Source organism: Python bivittatus, unplaced genomic scaffold (genome assembly GCF_059951505.1).
Source record: "Python bivittatus isolate LINGU-HERP-01145 unplaced genomic scaffold, Pbiv_v1 ctg000700_np1212, whole genome shotgun sequence".
In the NCBI taxonomy this organism is placed as follows: Eukaryota; Metazoa; Chordata; class Lepidosauria; order Squamata; family Pythonidae; genus Python; species Python bivittatus.
In genome coordinates this window covers 37,594,681-37,613,180 of record NW_028277098.1, presented here as the reverse complement: position 1 = coordinate 37,613,180, position 18,500 = coordinate 37,594,681, and the positions used below count along the sequence as shown (strand labels likewise).

Sequence of the window (18,500 nt, the reverse complement as noted above, 5' to 3'; positions counted from 1 at the left end):
TAGGTGAAGAGATAGCAAGACCCAGGCGTTCAACACCTACTCCAGAGCTTCTGAGGTTAGTGTAAAACTGAGACCCCAAAGATGCAGAATTCTTATATCCAAAATGGACATGTGCTGAGAGATTATTATCTTTATTCTTGATTGCCTCTACATTTGTTTCTTTAAAAAATATATAAAAATTATAATCTCTCAGCTAATTTAAGACCAATTTTCAACTCTGAATATTCCTCTATATGCAGAATGGCATTCCCTTTCTATTTGTAACAAAGATCTGGAGTATGGACTCTAGAATGTGAAAAGAATACTGTAATGCACTTTTTTCTCTAGCTTTTTCAGATCTGGGGAGGACATCCACCTGTATCAGATGTGAATTTACACAGATATGATAGCATGATTACCAGATAATATTATCGAATTAAGACAGTCTATCAGTAGAAATGTGTACACAAAACTTACCATAATGGGGCCCAGTTCTTGTCAACTATTTATGTTTATTATTAATACTCATAACACTCCAAAGATTGAAAATCTAGTACCACTGGGGTGATCCCTGCGAATAGAATAAATAAAATGGATTCAAAATATAGTTGATCTATTATTTTACTGGATTACAGTACATGTTTTCTGTTTATCCTAAAATGTGTAATTTATTAACTATTGATTAAGACAGAAAATTGGAGAGAGAAGAAATAAATTACATCAGAAGAACCAGCAATGTTTTACAAAAGGAAAAGTGCTATTGATCAATAGTCCTATCCCAGTCTGCTGTGGTAGACCAAATGCATGAACAATCTTAAATTCACAGATATATATAGAGATGATGATTAACCCAAACTACCACAATAGGTAGATAGTGACTAGAGCTAAACATTGGGACTTGATACTAACTGTTAACATATATCTTGGTTTTTTTAAAAAGTTGCCTTAATCCTTTCAGGTGGTCGATGCATTATACCTTCAAATTCTATATTTTTCAGTTTAAGCAATAGTAATTGTAAGGATAGTTTTTTATCCCCTAAATTCCTCTTCTATGCCACCATGGGTGTAGATCTTCTGAGGACTTTGTTCCAGATTCTTTTGCCAGTATAAGCTCATTGTAGAGGAGCTGGGCAGAAATCTTTTTTTTTTTTGGGTAGTAAAACATTTCTTTTTTATGTAGAGCAGAAGTGACAATATCAGTGGGAATTGAAGCTTGACTGTTATTAGTGCCATTATCTGTTGAAATGTTATTTGCACTCAGGCATTTTTAAATATCAGGCAGATTTCTTTAGTATCTTATAGAGGTTTAAGGCATTTGATTTGTTTTATGATGTTTTCTTGTTTTATTAGATTATACTGGGATATATTTTAGAGGATATCTTGCTTCTATTATGCTATCATCCTGATATCCTTAAATGGAAAATGTAACAAAACGCCTTTTAATGTCTGTAATCCTGATGGAAATTATCATACAAAAAGATAGGTGGAATATTATGCACATGATATTATTTGGATAAAATATTCATATATCTGAATGTTATGTTTTGAGTGGTCTGATTTCTGATTTTTTTTAATAACAAATCATATTTGTCATGTTGTAAACAAACAAACAAACTGAATAGGGTTCTCTTTTTTTAAGATAGTCACTTTCACTACCAGTTGTGAAATGCTGCTTCCAGTATTTCTTTCTTTTCTAGCCTTTGGGTTTTTACTAATAATAAGATTTCTTTTTTTTATCTTTGGTTGGTATGTGTAAATGTGTGTTTTTATGTTTAAAGAAACAGAACAGTATTCCAAAGGTTCAGGGTAAGCTCTCCAGAATTGAAACTAAGGTGGGCGCAATTTTATAAATATTAAGGTAGATTTCTCAAAGTATCCTTGACTATCTCAGAGTGATTCTCTGCTTCTGTTGAGGAACCAGAAAGTCACAATGGTATTTTCAGGCAAATTGAGCCCCATTTGTCTAAAAATTAAGCACTTCAAAAGCTGGTTCCCAAACTTCCCTTTACAACTATAGAAAGTAACATGTATAACATGAAATAAAATGCAGTAAACAGTACTCCTGTCCAGGGAGCCACTTTTTATAGACATATTCTATTCCATTCTCCCAACACTTAGACTTTTCTTTCACTCTGCATTCCTAGTCTTCAGTGGCTATATTTGCACTTGTGCAAATCATGGTACTATTCAGTCCTGGTAATATGGATGGCATTCTTTGATTCCCTAAGGATTAGCGCTCAAAAACCCAATTTATTTTTAGTATATAAGATTTTATAGAATTGTTCATATATAAAATTTTGAAGATTGAATGGCCACGTTGACAACATTCCAGTATAACCTTGAAACTGTACAGTTGCTACTGTACATAATATTTTCCTTATGTAGATATGGCAATGTTTAATATATTAGCAGATCTATAAAAAGCAATGTCAAAACAGCTATATATCTCAATTCTTATGTAAATATATGGGGTGACATTTTAAAGTTTGGTATCTTGTCTTGGAAAAGAAGATTTTAAAAAAATCCATTTGTCATGTCTACTGATATCAAGTAATTAATTGTCCTGTAGCAAAAAAGCTTCAGAAGACCCTGCCATCCTAGCACCATTATTTGGTCCACCCTTAGAATCTGCATTTGAGGAAGAGAAGTTGGAAGGTAAATATTAATTATTTAATTGCATTTATTTATTAGATTTATATGTTGCCTTTTCTCCAGGAGCTCAAGGTGGAATACCTAGCCATCTCTCTACTTCAATTGTTCCTATATCTCTTACGTTATTTTGGACTGATTTGAACTTGGGTCTCACCTGTTCCAGTTCAATATCTTAACCCCACACCATACTCTATGCAGTCTTTGTGTCAGGCTGCTTCACCTGAAATAATCAGTACGTGCATTGTTTAATATACTGTGACCTAGCCAAAGTGTCTGATGTGCAATAGATTACAAAAACTGAAAAAGATAAATACAAAGCAGGTGACCTGTGTCCATGGGTGTCCATGGGAGTTTGCTGCTTTATTCAGAATAACAAAAACAGAGTTTTACCCCAAACTCTGCCCCTTTTGTACATGCATGCAACAACTTGCTGCAGGTATGGAAAGGGTGGGGTTTGTGTTGCAACGCTGCTTTCATCATGCTGTCCCCATGCTCCCCTTGCAGATGCAGCTGATTGTTGCTTTCTTACTGTGAGTATATCGATGCTCACGTGGGGTGCTGAAATGCTAACCTAAGAAAACATGGAATCTGTGCTAAGTTTCTTTTTTGCTCCTATCTGAATCCTTTTATTCAGAAGTATTTTGTTGTTTTTTAAAATGTGTGCCATATTAGATGAATGAGCAATGCATGCATCAGAAAGCCATTAGCCCCAATATTGTACTGCACGTGTTCATGGCAAAACACTCAAAATAGTACTTACAAGTATTTGGATGAATCTGTTTTTGTTTTACTTAAGTAGCTGCTGTAATTCAGTAATTCCTAAAGTTCACAATTAGATTAAACTGCTACTGGAAAAAAACAAGAATCAAGCTCTTTTGTTCTTCTGGATTTATATGCATTTTGTTATATATCTGTGGCTTCAGTTCCCATAGATCAACCTGAAGTTTGGGGTTCTGTGCAGCCAGAAGATTCAAATGTAGAATCTCCAAATCCATCACGACCCTTCCCATCTGGAAGTAAGTTAAAATAACTCTTGGCAGAAAAAAATAGTTTAATTTGTTAGGGTCTTATAATTCAAAAATTCTAAAATACAGAAATATAAGATAGCAGTAAATCTATTAGGGATTGTGGTTCATTATACTGTTGTTTAAACAGAGATATTAATTCAATTGTGCAGTGAAAACTCACCTTCCAGTATGGGGAAATATATTATTTTTATTTGCAGGAGAGAACAAACACCATCTTTTTTATCTTCATTTGTTATAATGTTTATTAAAAGTTTTAGTTACAACAGTAAAAGGTAATACAAACTAAAGAAAAGAAAAGAAAGGTGCAAAAAAAAAAAAAAAAAAAAGAGGGGAAAAAACCCTAAGAAAGCAACTTCCCACCTCATCATGACAAGTATAAACAATTTCATAATCTCTTTACCTCCTCTTAATTAACAGATATAAAACTCTTCCTCCCATAACTCCTCTACTAACTATAGGCAAATCCAATAAGTAACATCTGCTCCAATACAGGTGTCAGCAAAAAGTCCAAACAGAGCCCTAAAATAATAACATTAATTAATGTAAAACTCAACATTCTACGTCTCAACTCTTAGTTGTAAGTAAAATCACATTTAAAAGACATAAAGTGGTCCCGATATCCTAATGTAAACAAAGAACTACAATGTAACATGACAAAGAGGGAACATTTCTCCTTTGAAAAAAAAGTTCACAAATATCCCTTACTTCTAGAGTAATTGTAGAGAAAAAAGCTTAAACACCATGTTAACTGTAAGCAAACCCAATACACGCCATTTTTCCATTCCAAATAACAACAGTTCCAAAGAGAACTATCCTATGTGTTTCATATATCACAATGAATGGATGCAAAATTGAGTTATTCTCTTTTTACATACAAGTAGAGGATATATAACTTGTGGTTGAAATAATCCACAGCCAAACATATCCTAAGCATCGTTTAGATTGCAGCAAGCGCACACAGTGAGATTGACATCCGCTAATTCTTTTCGGGGCATTCATTCTTTCCACAAGCCTGCCTTGAGTAGCTTTGGAAGGGGGCAATATAGAAATATTGTAATAAATAAGACTATGATTACACACTTAAGTATGTCCTTTTGAAGTGCTTAAAAAAGCACTTTATGCTGTTGGTTAAAAGCTTTTACTGTAAAGACTTAAAAATTATTACAAGAATTATGAAGGCAGGGCTTCTCAATTATTAACCCCCTTTTCTGAAACTAAATCTTCACCAGAGATTTCACTTGCTCCAATATTATTGGGAATAGGATGTCAGTTAAAACCTAACGATTTAAGCAGGCCTTTAAGGGGAAGATGAATCAAGAGAAATTCCTTCTGTGTAAATGCATATGATTTGTATGGGTCTTTATGATTCCTCAGCATAGGAATATTTTATTTTGGAATGTTATTTATTTGGTTGGTTATTTTTCATTGTTTTACATATGGTAGGACTGTAAATTGCACAGTCAGCTGACAGTTGGAGCTGCATATAAGCCTAGTTAATTCATTCATTCATTAAAACCTTAAAAGGAGTGTGGAGTAGTAATATAAAAAAAGTACCAAGGAAGAAACTGAAGATCAGGAATCTTAAATCCCACCTAATTTCTTTAATTTGTGCCTGATAAGGCTATCCTTTCTTGCCATATACTGCAAAATCACTAAGACTTTATCTCTACATGCCATGCCACTGTACAATTTCAATCAAAGTTTTTTCTTAATACACTACCAATATTGCGTATTAGGTAGTTAAGCAGAAGATAAATTCACTGGAAAATAGGAGAAATTTATCTTAAAAAATGGCTATATTCATTGTAAAATGTATAATGTTCTGTACATTATTAATGTATATTCCCAATTTAAGAAAACAATTCAACTAATTTCTCTTTTCAAAATAAAATTCATAGACCAATATGCTTTATTATTTCCATAATTCCAACTCTGCTGTCCCAGAATGACAGAGAGGACAAGACTTAACTTCTCTTCTTGGATTCATTGAAAAGATATCAGGTTGAATGTATTGCTTCTCTCCTTCTGACTTTCATAAAGCTTTCCACAGTTGGTAGCCCTTCAACACGTTGGGACTGCAACATCAGAATTCTCAACCATACAGGTTGGGATTTCTAGATGTTGTGATCCAAGCAGATCTAAATGCCAATTAAATTATAGAAAGTTGCCTTAGACATAAAGAATGAATTTGCACAACACTTAGCTTTATGGACTCCCTATGTTCATATGTAGAAGGAGAGCCAGTTTAGTCTAGTGGTTAAGGCTCCAGGCTAGAAACCAGGAGACTGTGAGTTCTAGTCCCACCTTAGGCATGAAAGCTGGCTGGCCAGTCACTCTCTCTCAGCCCACAATGTCAGGTCGATCAGAAAAAACAGGCCCTGCACCTGTGGGAAAAACGCTAGGAAGAAAAAAAAATGTTCATATGTAGAAGCATGAATAGTACTCTACTAATGAACATAACTTTTTTGCTTCACATCTGCTCCCCTTGTTCCCCCACAAAGAACCACTTCTGATGGTAGAGATAGTCTGTATGAAATTATGGGATGTACTTTAAGGGGCAGAAGCTGAAGGTAACAATTGGTGGTCTTGCACAAGTGGAAGTGTGTTCTGCTTGTACAATGAACTCTCTGGATTGCAGCTATCTCTAGATGAGATTGAGTTATCAATGTACTTGTGGTTGAGCTTTGTCCATCCTTTTCTTTAAAATATTCCTTTTATCTTTCAGCACCTCCACCACTTCCACCCAAAAACATTCCAGCTACACCTCCCCACACTGGTTCTCCTTTAACAATTGGAGTAGGTAAGAATATTTGACCCAAATGGTCACTATGTGTAATACCTGTATATTATGCTGCACAATAATGATAAACTTTTTTAGTATATATTATGAACCTTTAATATGAACTGAATCTGAATGTCATAACCATTTCTTAATAATATTATGCATATGTAATCCTATGCATTTAATATTTCCATTCACCAAATAGTCTAAGCAGATTTTCCTTTTTAGATATAAAAAAATCTGATGAAGCTTTATGGATTATCTTCTAAAACCCTTGAAATTTTGAAATGCTTCTGTTACCTGTGCTGTATTAAGGTCTTAAACTTAATTTGAATGTTTTTTGATAATTTTATCAGTAGGCCTTTGTTTAGTAGACTCAGTTTGTATAAGAAAAGAAGTTGGGAGCCTTAAATAAGTTTGTCTTGAATCTCAATACATTTAGGGATTCTTCTGTTATCAACAAGAGGTCCTGCTGTACGATGGAAATAGCACTGAATTATGGAGTTCATATAAAACTGTATCTGAACGTAATTAAGATACTGGGATCTGATGGGAAGAAGAAAGATCATAAGCTGTTTCTCTATAACATAAGGGAGGAACTAATCTTTACAAATTCTTCCTCAGACTATTTCCAAAGTGTCCCCATCCCTGGGAAATCATGAAGCTGCAGAGCAAAAGAAGGATGGGAAAGTCCTATTTTATGAATAAGAATCTTAGATAAAAACTAAGGATCTCAGCCATTGTGGCTCAAAGAAATACTGCAAATGAACATTTAGCTATATGTTCTCACTGGGAAACAATGGGTGCCAATTGAGATTATCTGGGATTCACAGGTAGAGTTTTATACCTATATATAGATTCCAAAGATGGCTTCTGAACACATGATACCATAAGGAGCATAATGTTTACTTTTTGCCATGCATACAAACTCAATTTTTCAACATTTCTTTATAAACATATATAACATTTTGGATTAGAATTTTTTCTGTGTTCATCAGTATTTCATCTATATATCCATGGCCTGTGTTAGGTGGTTACCTCCCTTGTGTGCCACACTTTGATAGAAAGGTAGAGTACAAATATAATAAAATATAGAATGATCATGTTTCTCAAATGCAGCCTTCTTTAATCTGGAATACTGTAATGGGGTTAGGGGATTGAATGAAAAGTTAATATAATTTTGCTTTCCTAAAGAAACTGGGCATTTTGGTTATATATCCTACAGTCATAATTGCAAAAGTTATGTTCCAATAATGAACATATTAGCTGAGATCTAGAGCTCTGCACATATGGAATATTCTTCCTCTTTTCTATGAAAAGAAAATAGTTCTAGGATTGTTTTCTATTATGTATGCAGATTTGCAAAATTCTGACCATTTCAGATAAAACAGAGGGGGATATCTATTGTTGTCATTGGAAATTAAATTTGCTTGACTTTTGTTGGATAGCAACTAATCACAGAGCTTAACACACATACTGAATTTTCTTTCACAGAAGGAAAAGAATTTAGAAAACGTTTATTTAATTTCAGGGTATCCAAAACACTGCAAATTAGTAATGCAACAATTAATTGAATATAGCATCCATTAATTTAAAAAATGTTTTACAAAACTCTTTTTCAGCAAGAATCTTTTCCTGTCCCATAACACATCTGTTGTGAAATGTTCTGCTACATTTATTAAAATTTATTGGGCATTAATGATTGTTCAGCTCAAGAATAGAAATGTATTATGAATGATATTTTGATTTGCTAAAATAATGTCACAATGCATATCACATAATCCAGTGCATTATTCAAGTATTTTCAGTATACATGTTCATATGTGCATATACATCACCATGTTTAAATTATGGATTCTTTTGCCATTTTTCTTCTAATATTTAGTAATAAAATCAGTGTCAGTTGAGTTGTCTAGATAATTTTCTCTATCAATATATAATATTTGATTTTGAAAGAAGAATGTAATTTACACGGATTGTACTTCAAAGATAAGTATACCATACTTTTCACATGTTATATGGATACCTGTGCATGAGCTATGTTCTCAAAAGCACCTTTTAAATATGTTATCAAAATGTCTAATTTTCAAAGCCCCATACATAAGTAGAGCATTAATACAACTTAACTGTACAAGTTGATGTTAAAGTTTGAAATCAACTACTTTAACCACAGGAAATGACCAGACAGCAACAGAGGTCAAAAGTGACAAACTACCATCAATCAATGACTTGGACAGCATTTTTGGCCCAGTATTATCCCCCACGTCTGTTGCTGATAACGTGGAGGATAAATGGATCAGTTTTTCTGATCAGTCCCCGGAAAACGTAACTCCAGAGGTGACTTCAAGGGAAAAAGTGGTGTCCCCACCTGTGGCATCAGAAATCCCAGATGAGCCTCCAGAGGCTGAAATCTCTCGCAATGTTCCATCTCCACTCAATTTAGAAGAGGTTCAGAAGAAAGTTTCAGAGCAGACCCACGTTAAAGATGATAACTTAGCACCAGCAGCATCTCCTAAAGATTTTGGGGTGGGACAGAGAGCAACACCGCCTCCCCCTCCACCTCCTACCTACAGGACAGTGGTGTCATCACCCGGACCCAGCTCTGGCGGTGGCACAGGAAGCACCAGTGGTATGTCTAAACAGCTTTGAGTGTGCTTCGGTGTGGCCATGAATGCTGCCGTGTGAACCAAAAAAACCTTTTTAGCTACTGTTAGTTTTTTTTTTTTTTTGGCTTTTAGCATCAATCATTCCCTTTTGTTTGATTGTACTGTGCCCAGTGGCCTTTTTTTTTTTTTTAATTCCGTGCTCTTGTGATCCAACTTAACTGTGAATCCTTGATAGTATGTTTTATTTTCCTATCATTGCTGAATGTCTAATTGTTGATGGGAGAGCTTTATGTCTTAAGTACCAGGTAAAGGTAGAAATTATCTTCATCAGGAATGCTCTAAATTTATCAAAGCTCTGAATCAAGAAATGTAGTATTTTATTTTACTTCACTCGGTGATCTTTCCTCAGGAGGAAAGCATAACAAAATACCTCATATTTTGTCAAGTTACCACAGATTCTTCTTGACCTTTTTGCAGAAAAAAGAAGTTTAATAAGCTTTCCCCCCCCTTCATCTATGATTCAGGACTGGTTATTTCTATGATCAGTCGTCATTAAAAAACAATTTGATATCACTTAAACAGTAACAGGAAGGATCACATTTGTCCAGGAAATGCTTCCTGTGCTTCTTATGGAAAGCATAACTATAAGCACATATGTATCTATTAAACCCTTAAATGAAAGAATATTTCTTTCTCTCAAGTCTTATATCCACTGAAGTGATCCTTGTCCCATCACAGAATGGTGTCAGCAAATGGTACAGGAAATATTAAGAACAGGGATTGGTGGACTCCCCTGGCTTTGTTTTCCTCTCCTCCCATCAAACATCATCAACCAATGGAAAAACATGCAAATTTTGATTGGCATTCAAAAGGAGCCTGGCAATTAGCTTATATCAGCTGATAGGCTCTTTTTTTAAAAAAGTGGGTTTAGTGCTATTCCAGAATAGCACTAAACCCTTCATGAAAAGTAGCCCAAGCATCAGCTAAGGGATATGGAAAGAGTTATACTGTTAATCAACAGAGAAAGAGCCAGTTCTGTCTTTCCTGCTCCACTGTGCATCTAGATATGAAATTTGAAAAACAAACAAACATGGACATGTCCATATAGTCATCAGGAGTTGAGCTCAATTTAAGAGAGATCATACTTTAATCTTAATGATCCCAACAGCAATACTACAAAATGCTGTTTCATTGGAGGTAAGAGTGTGGATATAGCAGACTATTGTAGTGGCCTAAGAAACAAAGATGGGTAGCATATTCGACTACTTCTGAAGCTGTTGTGTACCATGGACTCTAAGGAGCCCCAAATGACATCAGTGAAAACTCCTGTTCTTTGCAATGACAAGAAAATACCTTTAACTATTTTATGATTAATAGGAGCTCCATAGGAATTTATCAGGACAAAAAAGGATTTAAATCTCCCCTTGTCCTCACAAAGAAAATTGCTTCCCTTACAGTGACTTTTTTTTTTTTTAAATAATGCATACAATTTTAGGTGCTGCATTTAAGTTTGAATGTAATAGCCAAATGACAGACTCTTGGTACAGTCCTCTATAGTCTTCAGATCTACAATGCACAAGCTTCCCTTGGGAAAAAAATATATTTTGGGCTGCTTTTGTGCAAATACTTTAAAAACTTTATAATATTTCCTAATGTATTCTCTAAGTAACTTACCAAAAAAAAAAAAAAGGAAGGATGGGAGTGAAACATGCATCCTATTATTTCTACAAGCAACAAGCTAAACTCATCTCCCATTGTCACTAGAAACAAAGGTCACTGTCCAAAGACTGAAAAAGACTATGTCTCTACTTATATGGGAATAATTTCTTGACCATGTCAAGTCAGTAACTTCTTTTGGGCAACATATGCTTTGTATTTTTCTCTGGCTCCCAATTCAATTTTGGAAGGAAGTGAAACTATATATTGCAAAATTACTGATAGGAAATCAACAATGTATTCAGCTAAGTTGAGACTGAACAATTCTCTCTTGTCTTAGATAACCTCTCCCTGCTGATACTTACTTAATCCCTATTTTCAAAGAAAATGACTTTTGTGGCAAAAGGGGGATCTTAGAGAGGGGAACAGAAAGAGGGAGTATATTCAACTCCTATTTTGAGGCAAAAAAATTAATAGAGGTCTTAGAACTTATCCTCCAATGTTATAAATTTTTCCTTAATAGCAAATTTCATCATTACTATTTTTAGCAAACAAAATAAATGCTATTATTATTCTTTAAAATTATCATTTTCTTTTAAAGCAAGGAATGGCATTGTATGTTCCAGATATGACTAATGGAATAGTTTAAAGCTTGCAGACTCTACCAACTGAGGGATGATGAAATGAATAACTACTGGTCTAAGTGCAAACAATTTTATATTGCTTATCATTGTAATAAAAAAAAAAACAGTAATGCAAAGTTTGAAATGCCCTAGATGAAAGAAATACATTTTTTTTTATTTAAACTGTTTTTTACTAAAAATCAGTAATCAGCCTTTCAAAGTTAAATTCATTTGGGAGAAAAGACTTCTCTTATCCCTTGAACTGTTTTATTTCCCTGAAGGTTGACAGTGGATTCAGACTAAGTTGTTCTCTCTGAAAAATACAAGTTAGCCCTGGGATGTATTTGCAATATATCTGCAGCATTATCTATTTACAGCAATCTAGGATTCATATTTTTTTAAAAAAGCAAGTGAAAAAGTAGATTTTGCATTATCTGTTTGGCTTGTTATTCCCACGAGCAACTGGAACCGGAAGATTGAAGTTAATCAGGCTTTTAGCATTTCTTACAGTTTTTATATATACAGTTAAGGGAAGTATGCGTCTATAGACAGATACTCCTTCCTATCTCAAAATTCATTTCTTGTGTAACTAAAATCAATTCTCACAATATATTTTGGGGCTGTTGTGTTTTTGTTTGTTTGGACACTTTTAAGGACACAGTTGATGGCTATTAAGGAAGTTTCTTCTTGTGTACTTACCACAACGGATTTGCATGAAGTTTTCATGTGTGGATTAAATTGGAGAAAAGGAGTGCATTTTCAGACACCAGTCCTACTAAAAATAATGCAGCTTAATCCAATGATTCTGAATTCTGCAATATATGTTAAGAACTCATAAAGAATGAATACATTTGCTTAATAATTAGAGGGAAAGAGAGGGATTGATTTATTTTATTTTATTGTTTTATTTTATATAGAGGCTGCACAACTCCAGAGAACTCTGGGCAGCTTACAATTAAAAATAGGAAACAACTATAAAGCCAAGCCCCCTCCCCCCCCCAAAAAAGAACCAAGCACATCCAGTATAACCAAAAAAAAAAAAAAAAAGGTGTGTATGTGTGAATGACCATCCTAGCCCTTTGAAATACCAGTTACCACCAAAATTATCATAAGTATTGATTGGAATTGGATCAGAAGCTTCAAAATAATGCCTTTTCTGTTGTCAATCAAATCAACCTCAACATATTACATGGGCACTGATTTGATAGTTCTATTAAAAAGTGTCAATTTCTTGTTCTAATTTTGAGACAGAGCTATCTAGTGATTTCTACCCTAAATATTACATTTTAGAAAATTGTTGAGCTATCTGAAGATTTTGTAAGAACATTTTCAACATTGTATATCATCCCTTAAATATAAAGCTCTGTTGGTGCTTCTGGAAGATAGATGTATTCTTACAAAAGTTCCATCAGTTTCATAGCATAGTTCATCACTATACATTCCCTCTTTCTTTCATTTATCACTAATAGAGAAATTATTAGAAATTATGAGTTGTACAGCAGTACAGAATTAATATTTGTGTCATCATTTTTCAGAAATACTTTTTATGATATGAGAAGGAAGGAAGGAAGGAAGGAAGGAAGGAAGGAAGGAAGGAAGGAAGGAAGGAAGGAAGGAAGGAAGGAAGGAAGGAAGGAAGGGAGGGTAGTTTCAGAGCAAAGAATGTCCTACTCCAGCAGTACAGGATCACTTAAAAATAAACTGAATTGTCAAAGTTTTTCCAAAACCTTATCTTGGGTAGGCAAAATATTCAGAGCATGCCTAGCAAATGGGACATTATTAACGCAACAAACATTCCATAATAATTTTTGGTGCTGTATTTTAAAGCTCCATCCATCCACCCTCTCCTTGCAGCTGAGTGTTTTACTGACTGCATGAAGCATGTGATCAGTCAGTGCTTATAAGTCTCACTAATACTGATAAGATAAATCAACCCTCCTGACAAGAATGTCTTGTTTGACACTAAAGTGTTCACTTTAGGACTTATGAAAGTACAACACAACTAAAATCTGATTGGACCTCCTTTCTTTATTCACTTGAACTGAATCTTTGCCATTTAATTGGGCTGTGCCAAACATTTAAAATGGGCTCTTTGCAAAGTATGTTACATAAGCCAAGTATTCCTCCTCAAAGCATTAAAGTAACCTCCTCCTCCTCCTCCTGAAGGCTTTCTTAGCTGCCTGTGTATTTGCATGCATGTACAGACAATACTTCTAGAGAGACTGGCCCCAAAGTGACATTGCATGCACACATACCATCCATGCAGACAAGAAGGCAAATCCTTCCGAGCAGTTACTCCAAGCCTTCCGGTGGATGTGGCTGCTTTAACTCTCCAAGGAAGGGTGCTTCATTCACACCACGTTTGACAAAGCATCCCTTTCAAATGCTTTGCCCAGCCCTATCATTCAGCCATTGTTGATGTATGTGTTTTTCATCTTGGCAGAAAGGGGAAAAAGATTGTACTATCCACTGGAATGGATAATATAATAAGTATACTAATAATATATATACTTACAAGTTTTATGGGCCGTTTTTATTGTTCCCTTTAGCAGCATAAGAGCAACTGCAGCACAACTCCTTCTGTGATGCTCACTAATCAGTACTGTCTGCTCACCGTGCAGACAAGGAGTCCATGCTGTGGATTCCTTCCAGGCTACAACTGTTCTCGTTTCCAGGAAGAATACTGATAGGGTAGAAAGAAGGCACAGCATGGATTCTTCCAATTAAAATAAACTTTTGATGTTACCAAACACAAGTAATAGCTCAGATGTCACTGACAGACATCTGGGACATGGTATTGTAGTTCTGTTAGGCCCATTTTTAAAGATCCCTCATATTCTTAAGTTTCAAAAAAGACATTCTAGTCTGTTGGCAAAAAAAAGTAAGAAATTGTATGGTAGCTGGATTTACATTGGCATGTGACTTAATCAGTTTCAGTATTATACTTTTATAAATGACACAGCTTGCTTAACAATTGTCAGTGGCAATGTAGACAACTTGTTCAACATTTTGGTAAAAATTACCTTGAAGGAGTAAGAATTACATCAGTTTCTTAAATACATGCATTTTTCTCCAAAGAGTAACATCAGATTTTCACAATTTTAGTCATCCTTGGTTGTTTTCTGATTTGCCAGCTTTTTATACTTCCTTTCCACTGTGAGTTACCATTCACAAAGGTTGCAAATCCATTTACATGGGAGTATATACAACTGAACACATTTGGATTTATTTCTAAATAAATATACAGTGGTACCTCGGGTTACGAATTTAATCCGTTCCGTGACTCTGGTCGCAACCCGATTTGTTCACAGCCCGAAGCAAATTTTCCCATAAGGTTCAATGTAATTACTGTTAATCCGTTCCGGCGTCCGTGGACCACGCGTCAAGGGCGGAAAAACAGCCGCGGACCATGCAGCAGGGCAGAAAAACAGCCGCGGACCGCATGGCAGGGCAGAAAAACGGCTGCAGACCACGCGGCAGGGTGGAAAAACGGCCGCGGACCACATGGCATGGGCGGAAAAATGGCCGTGGACCACGTGCACGGGCGGAAAAATGGCCGCGGACCACGTGGCACGGGCAGAAAATGGCCGCGGACCACGTGTCACGGCAGAAAATGGCCGCGGATCCGGTTTGTACCCCGAGGCAGAGTTTGCAAACCAAGGTAAATTTTTGCAGCCGGAGCTGGTCGCAACCCGAAAAGTTCGTAAGCAGAGGCGTTCATAACCCGAGGTACCACTGTACATAGGTTTTGCACTGTATCTAGTTTCATCATGGTTACTTTTTGCAGTGTCCCCTATTATATTTTCAGAACAAGAACATATTGTCCACAAGTTAATATTAAAGAAAGAAGGCAATATTTTGGAATGTTGAGTAGCCACAATTGATCTAAAATGGGTGCAGTTCAACCAGTGTTCCTTTCTAATTAAACTTCACAAGGTTTATGCAGAAGCAAATTTAGCCAAAGTATGTTAATTGTCACATACCTGTGAAAACTGCACTGGGTTACCTATCTGGTTAGCAACTTTCTGACTTCATCCAATTTCTGTCCCCATATATGAATCCAAAGCTGGTTTTGCAGTTGTTTAGCTTGATTGACTACTCCATGCTGTGGGATATTCTTCAAAGGTAGGAGGGAACTGCCATGAGAACACCTTAATACCATACTTACAAGGGACATTTCTTCCAGGGTCATCATCACCTGCTCGCCCTGCAACCCCACTGACAACTTGCAGCAGCACTACACCACCACCACCACCACCTCGACCCCTGTCACGTCCAAAGTTTCCTCCAGGAAAGCCAGGTGTTGATGTGGTATGTTCAGCTTTTTTACAAATTGCTAACTGCACTGAATTAGGATGTCTTCTGCCTACTATGGAGCAGCTAAATGCTGTAGATGTGAACAAGTACGATATTAACCACTGTGGGCTGGCTTTATTGTGAGTATGCAGTATATGAGTGTGATAATTCAGTAAGTAAATAAAATATATAACGAACTGTGGAGTCCTTGGTGCTCTCTGAGCTTGATGGTCTGATTGCAGATGTTTCATTACCCGACTAGGTAATTAATTAATTAATTAATTGGTTAATAGATAATACGGAGAAGTTCAGCCCAAGTAGCAGTACTGATACAAAGAGTTCAGAATTCAGTACGTTATAAGGTTTACTTTAGATTGTACTACTCTAGCCTCTGCGCCCAGAGACACCAAAAATGAGACCACCTGGCCCACAGGAGCATCATCAGCTTTGGGCACAGAGCTAGAAGATAGACAGAAAAGTCCATATCTGTGGGGAGAAGCTCATAGTATGAGCAAGGTTTTTTATAAATAATATATGCCCTTCAAATAATATATGCCCTTCAAATTAGAACTGATAGGCATCTGAAGGCTTTGTCCAAGTATAGTTAAAGCTGTAACAATTTCCTATTACAACCTATTCTCATGGGCCCCTAAGTGTATTACTCTTCTCTGTTGGAATTCTTCATTTCCTGCCTTGCTCTTTGAATCCAGTTTGCTAGGATGGAACTCTGGGCCTGAACTTAGATTGAATTAAATTGCCAGCTTGCCTTGCAAATTAACTGAAAATGCCTAGTTAATTTACAACTTGCTGAAAGTCAGCAGGTCGGGAGACTATGGTCCTTTGAAAAACTGTTCTCTGACTAGAGAACCTGGGAGATGGGGTTTAAGTCTGTGGGAGAAAAGAGAAATCACCTAACAATTTAGTCCTAGCTCCTATCAGGTGAGTCCTTATCAATCCCATTTACTGAATGGCAGGTCTGAATCCAGAACCTATAGATCAGGTTGGAATATCTAACTTTGGTCAGCTATTGTCCTCTCATAAGCGGATAAGATCAGACATGCTTTTGGGGTTGGTTTAGGGATTTTAAGGATGGATGCAGGGTTTTGCCCTCCGTTGTGCTTCTTCAGCCTTCTCCCCAGGCTTCAAAACAAAAAAAATTCAAAAGCGGCCCAGATCTGTGGCTTCACACTCTTCTTCAACAAAGATTGGGAGCTGGCAAACGAAAGATTATACTCATTAAAGACGAAACTTGCAATCAATTGTAGTCAGGAAATGGCTGCTGAGAAATCAGAGTAAGCATCTATTTAATATGTATGGATTAATTCTCAATATCCCCCAAATCTAAGACTGTGTAGAGTTATGAATATTTTTCAGGGGGTTTACTAAGTGATTATTGTATATATTTTTAATGTTGTTTGTGTTTATCTATAGTCCAGACCTTTCAGCCCTCCAGTTCACTCATCTAGTCCTCCTCCAATAGCACCTTTAGCACGTGCTGAAAGCACCTCTTCTATTTCATCCACCAATTCCTTGAGTGCAGCTACTACTCCTACAATTGGTAACAAAAGTTTTTTTTTTTCTTTTGAACTAGAATTTCCATTAGAAGAATGGCTTAAATCCTTTGGTTTCTGAAACCTTTTATTTTGGTTATGTTTTCTTTGTTTCAGTGTCATGATTGTGTTGCACGAAAGCAGAGAAAAACGTTCTCCATAACAGAGAATTGCAGCTGTGATTCTCTTTAGACCACACATTCTTTACATATCTTTAGATGGCAGTAGGATCTAAAGTCATATCCTACTTACACATCCATTTTTTTCTTAGTTATATAGACAGAACATCCTCTTAAACAACATACAAATTACATTAAGTTCAGAAAGTTACATTTTAAATTATGTCTGAGTTTTTCCAGAAATCAGAGCAGGAGAGGAATAGGCTCATGCAGTGTCAGATTTTTACATTAAAAACCAACATGCTTTTAAACTGAAGAAACTGTTTATGGATTGAATGAAATGCTTTCTAATAAGCTGTTCAGAAAATGTATAGAACTGCAATGTATATCCCTTAATATCTTGGCAATTTAATAGAGAGGGAGGGAGGAACAAAGGGAAACTAGCTTTGTATCACCCAAATATTCTGATTTTACATTTGAAAGGAAACAGAACTTGAAAGGGCTGTTCTGTTTATTAATGTTACCACGCTATAAGCTCCTCTCTGGTACAGGTCTATAGCATTTGCAGAAATCTAACAGCATATCAGAACATGCCCGTTCTGGTCAATATGATGGCCAGTATCCAAGAGCCTTTTTCTTGCCCTTAGTTGTAAGCCATCAAAGAAATCTTTCCCCCCCCACCCCCAAAACCAAAAAAGAAGTCTCTCATCTCGTCATGGTGGCACATACCTTGGCAGGCTACTTCTGGTTTTGGTCTTTTTATCATGTCCTTCAACCCTGCCACCTTACTGAAAATGTAGAAATTGACAGGTGGGGAGTTGCCAGGCATTTCCCCTTATGGCCACATGGGGTGCCCAGTTATTTGCTGCCTGCAGGGAGAGACTCCTCATTTTCATAGACCATCATGACCACAGGTAGAGGAAGCCCAATCTAAGTAAATAGCAATTCATCAGCAGTGAGCTTATTTGTTTGGTGTAGGTTACAATCTGTTCCATTGATTGATAGCAATGGTAAAGATGGACAACTTGGTGCCTTCTAGATATTTTTGTTGACTTTATCTCTCCTCTGCCTTAGTTATTGTAGTTTTAATGGCAAAGGAGTAGTAGTACTTCTACTTGAAAACATCTGGAATGTGCCAGGCTTATACTTGTTCAAGAGGCTATAAAAGAAGAACAGCAGCTTGACCATTTGATAATTGTAGGAATCATT

The 18,500-nt window shown here is 36.0% G+C and overlaps 1 protein-coding gene across 1 annotated transcript in view; it reads left to right on the top strand.

The window, feature by feature from the left end:
• Positions 1 to 18,500, top strand: part of SGIP1 (SH3GL interacting endocytic adaptor 1) — a gene marked incomplete at its 5' end in the record, with an annotated part of 89,229 nt that overhangs the window by 28,770 nt on the left and 41,959 nt on the right. Inside the window, 7 exons of the mRNA XM_088153400.1 lie at positions 4 to 55; positions 2,549 to 2,634; positions 3,555 to 3,647; positions 6,385 to 6,459; positions 8,615 to 9,070; positions 15,513 to 15,637; positions 17,054 to 17,180. Coding sequence (XP_088009526.1) covers positions 4 to 55; positions 2,549 to 2,634; positions 3,555 to 3,647; positions 6,385 to 6,459; positions 8,615 to 9,070; positions 15,513 to 15,637; positions 17,054 to 17,180 — 1,014 coding nt within the window. The remainder of the gene's footprint in view (positions 1 to 3; positions 56 to 2,548; positions 2,635 to 3,554; positions 3,648 to 6,384; positions 6,460 to 8,614; positions 9,071 to 15,512; positions 15,638 to 17,053; positions 17,181 to 18,500) is intronic.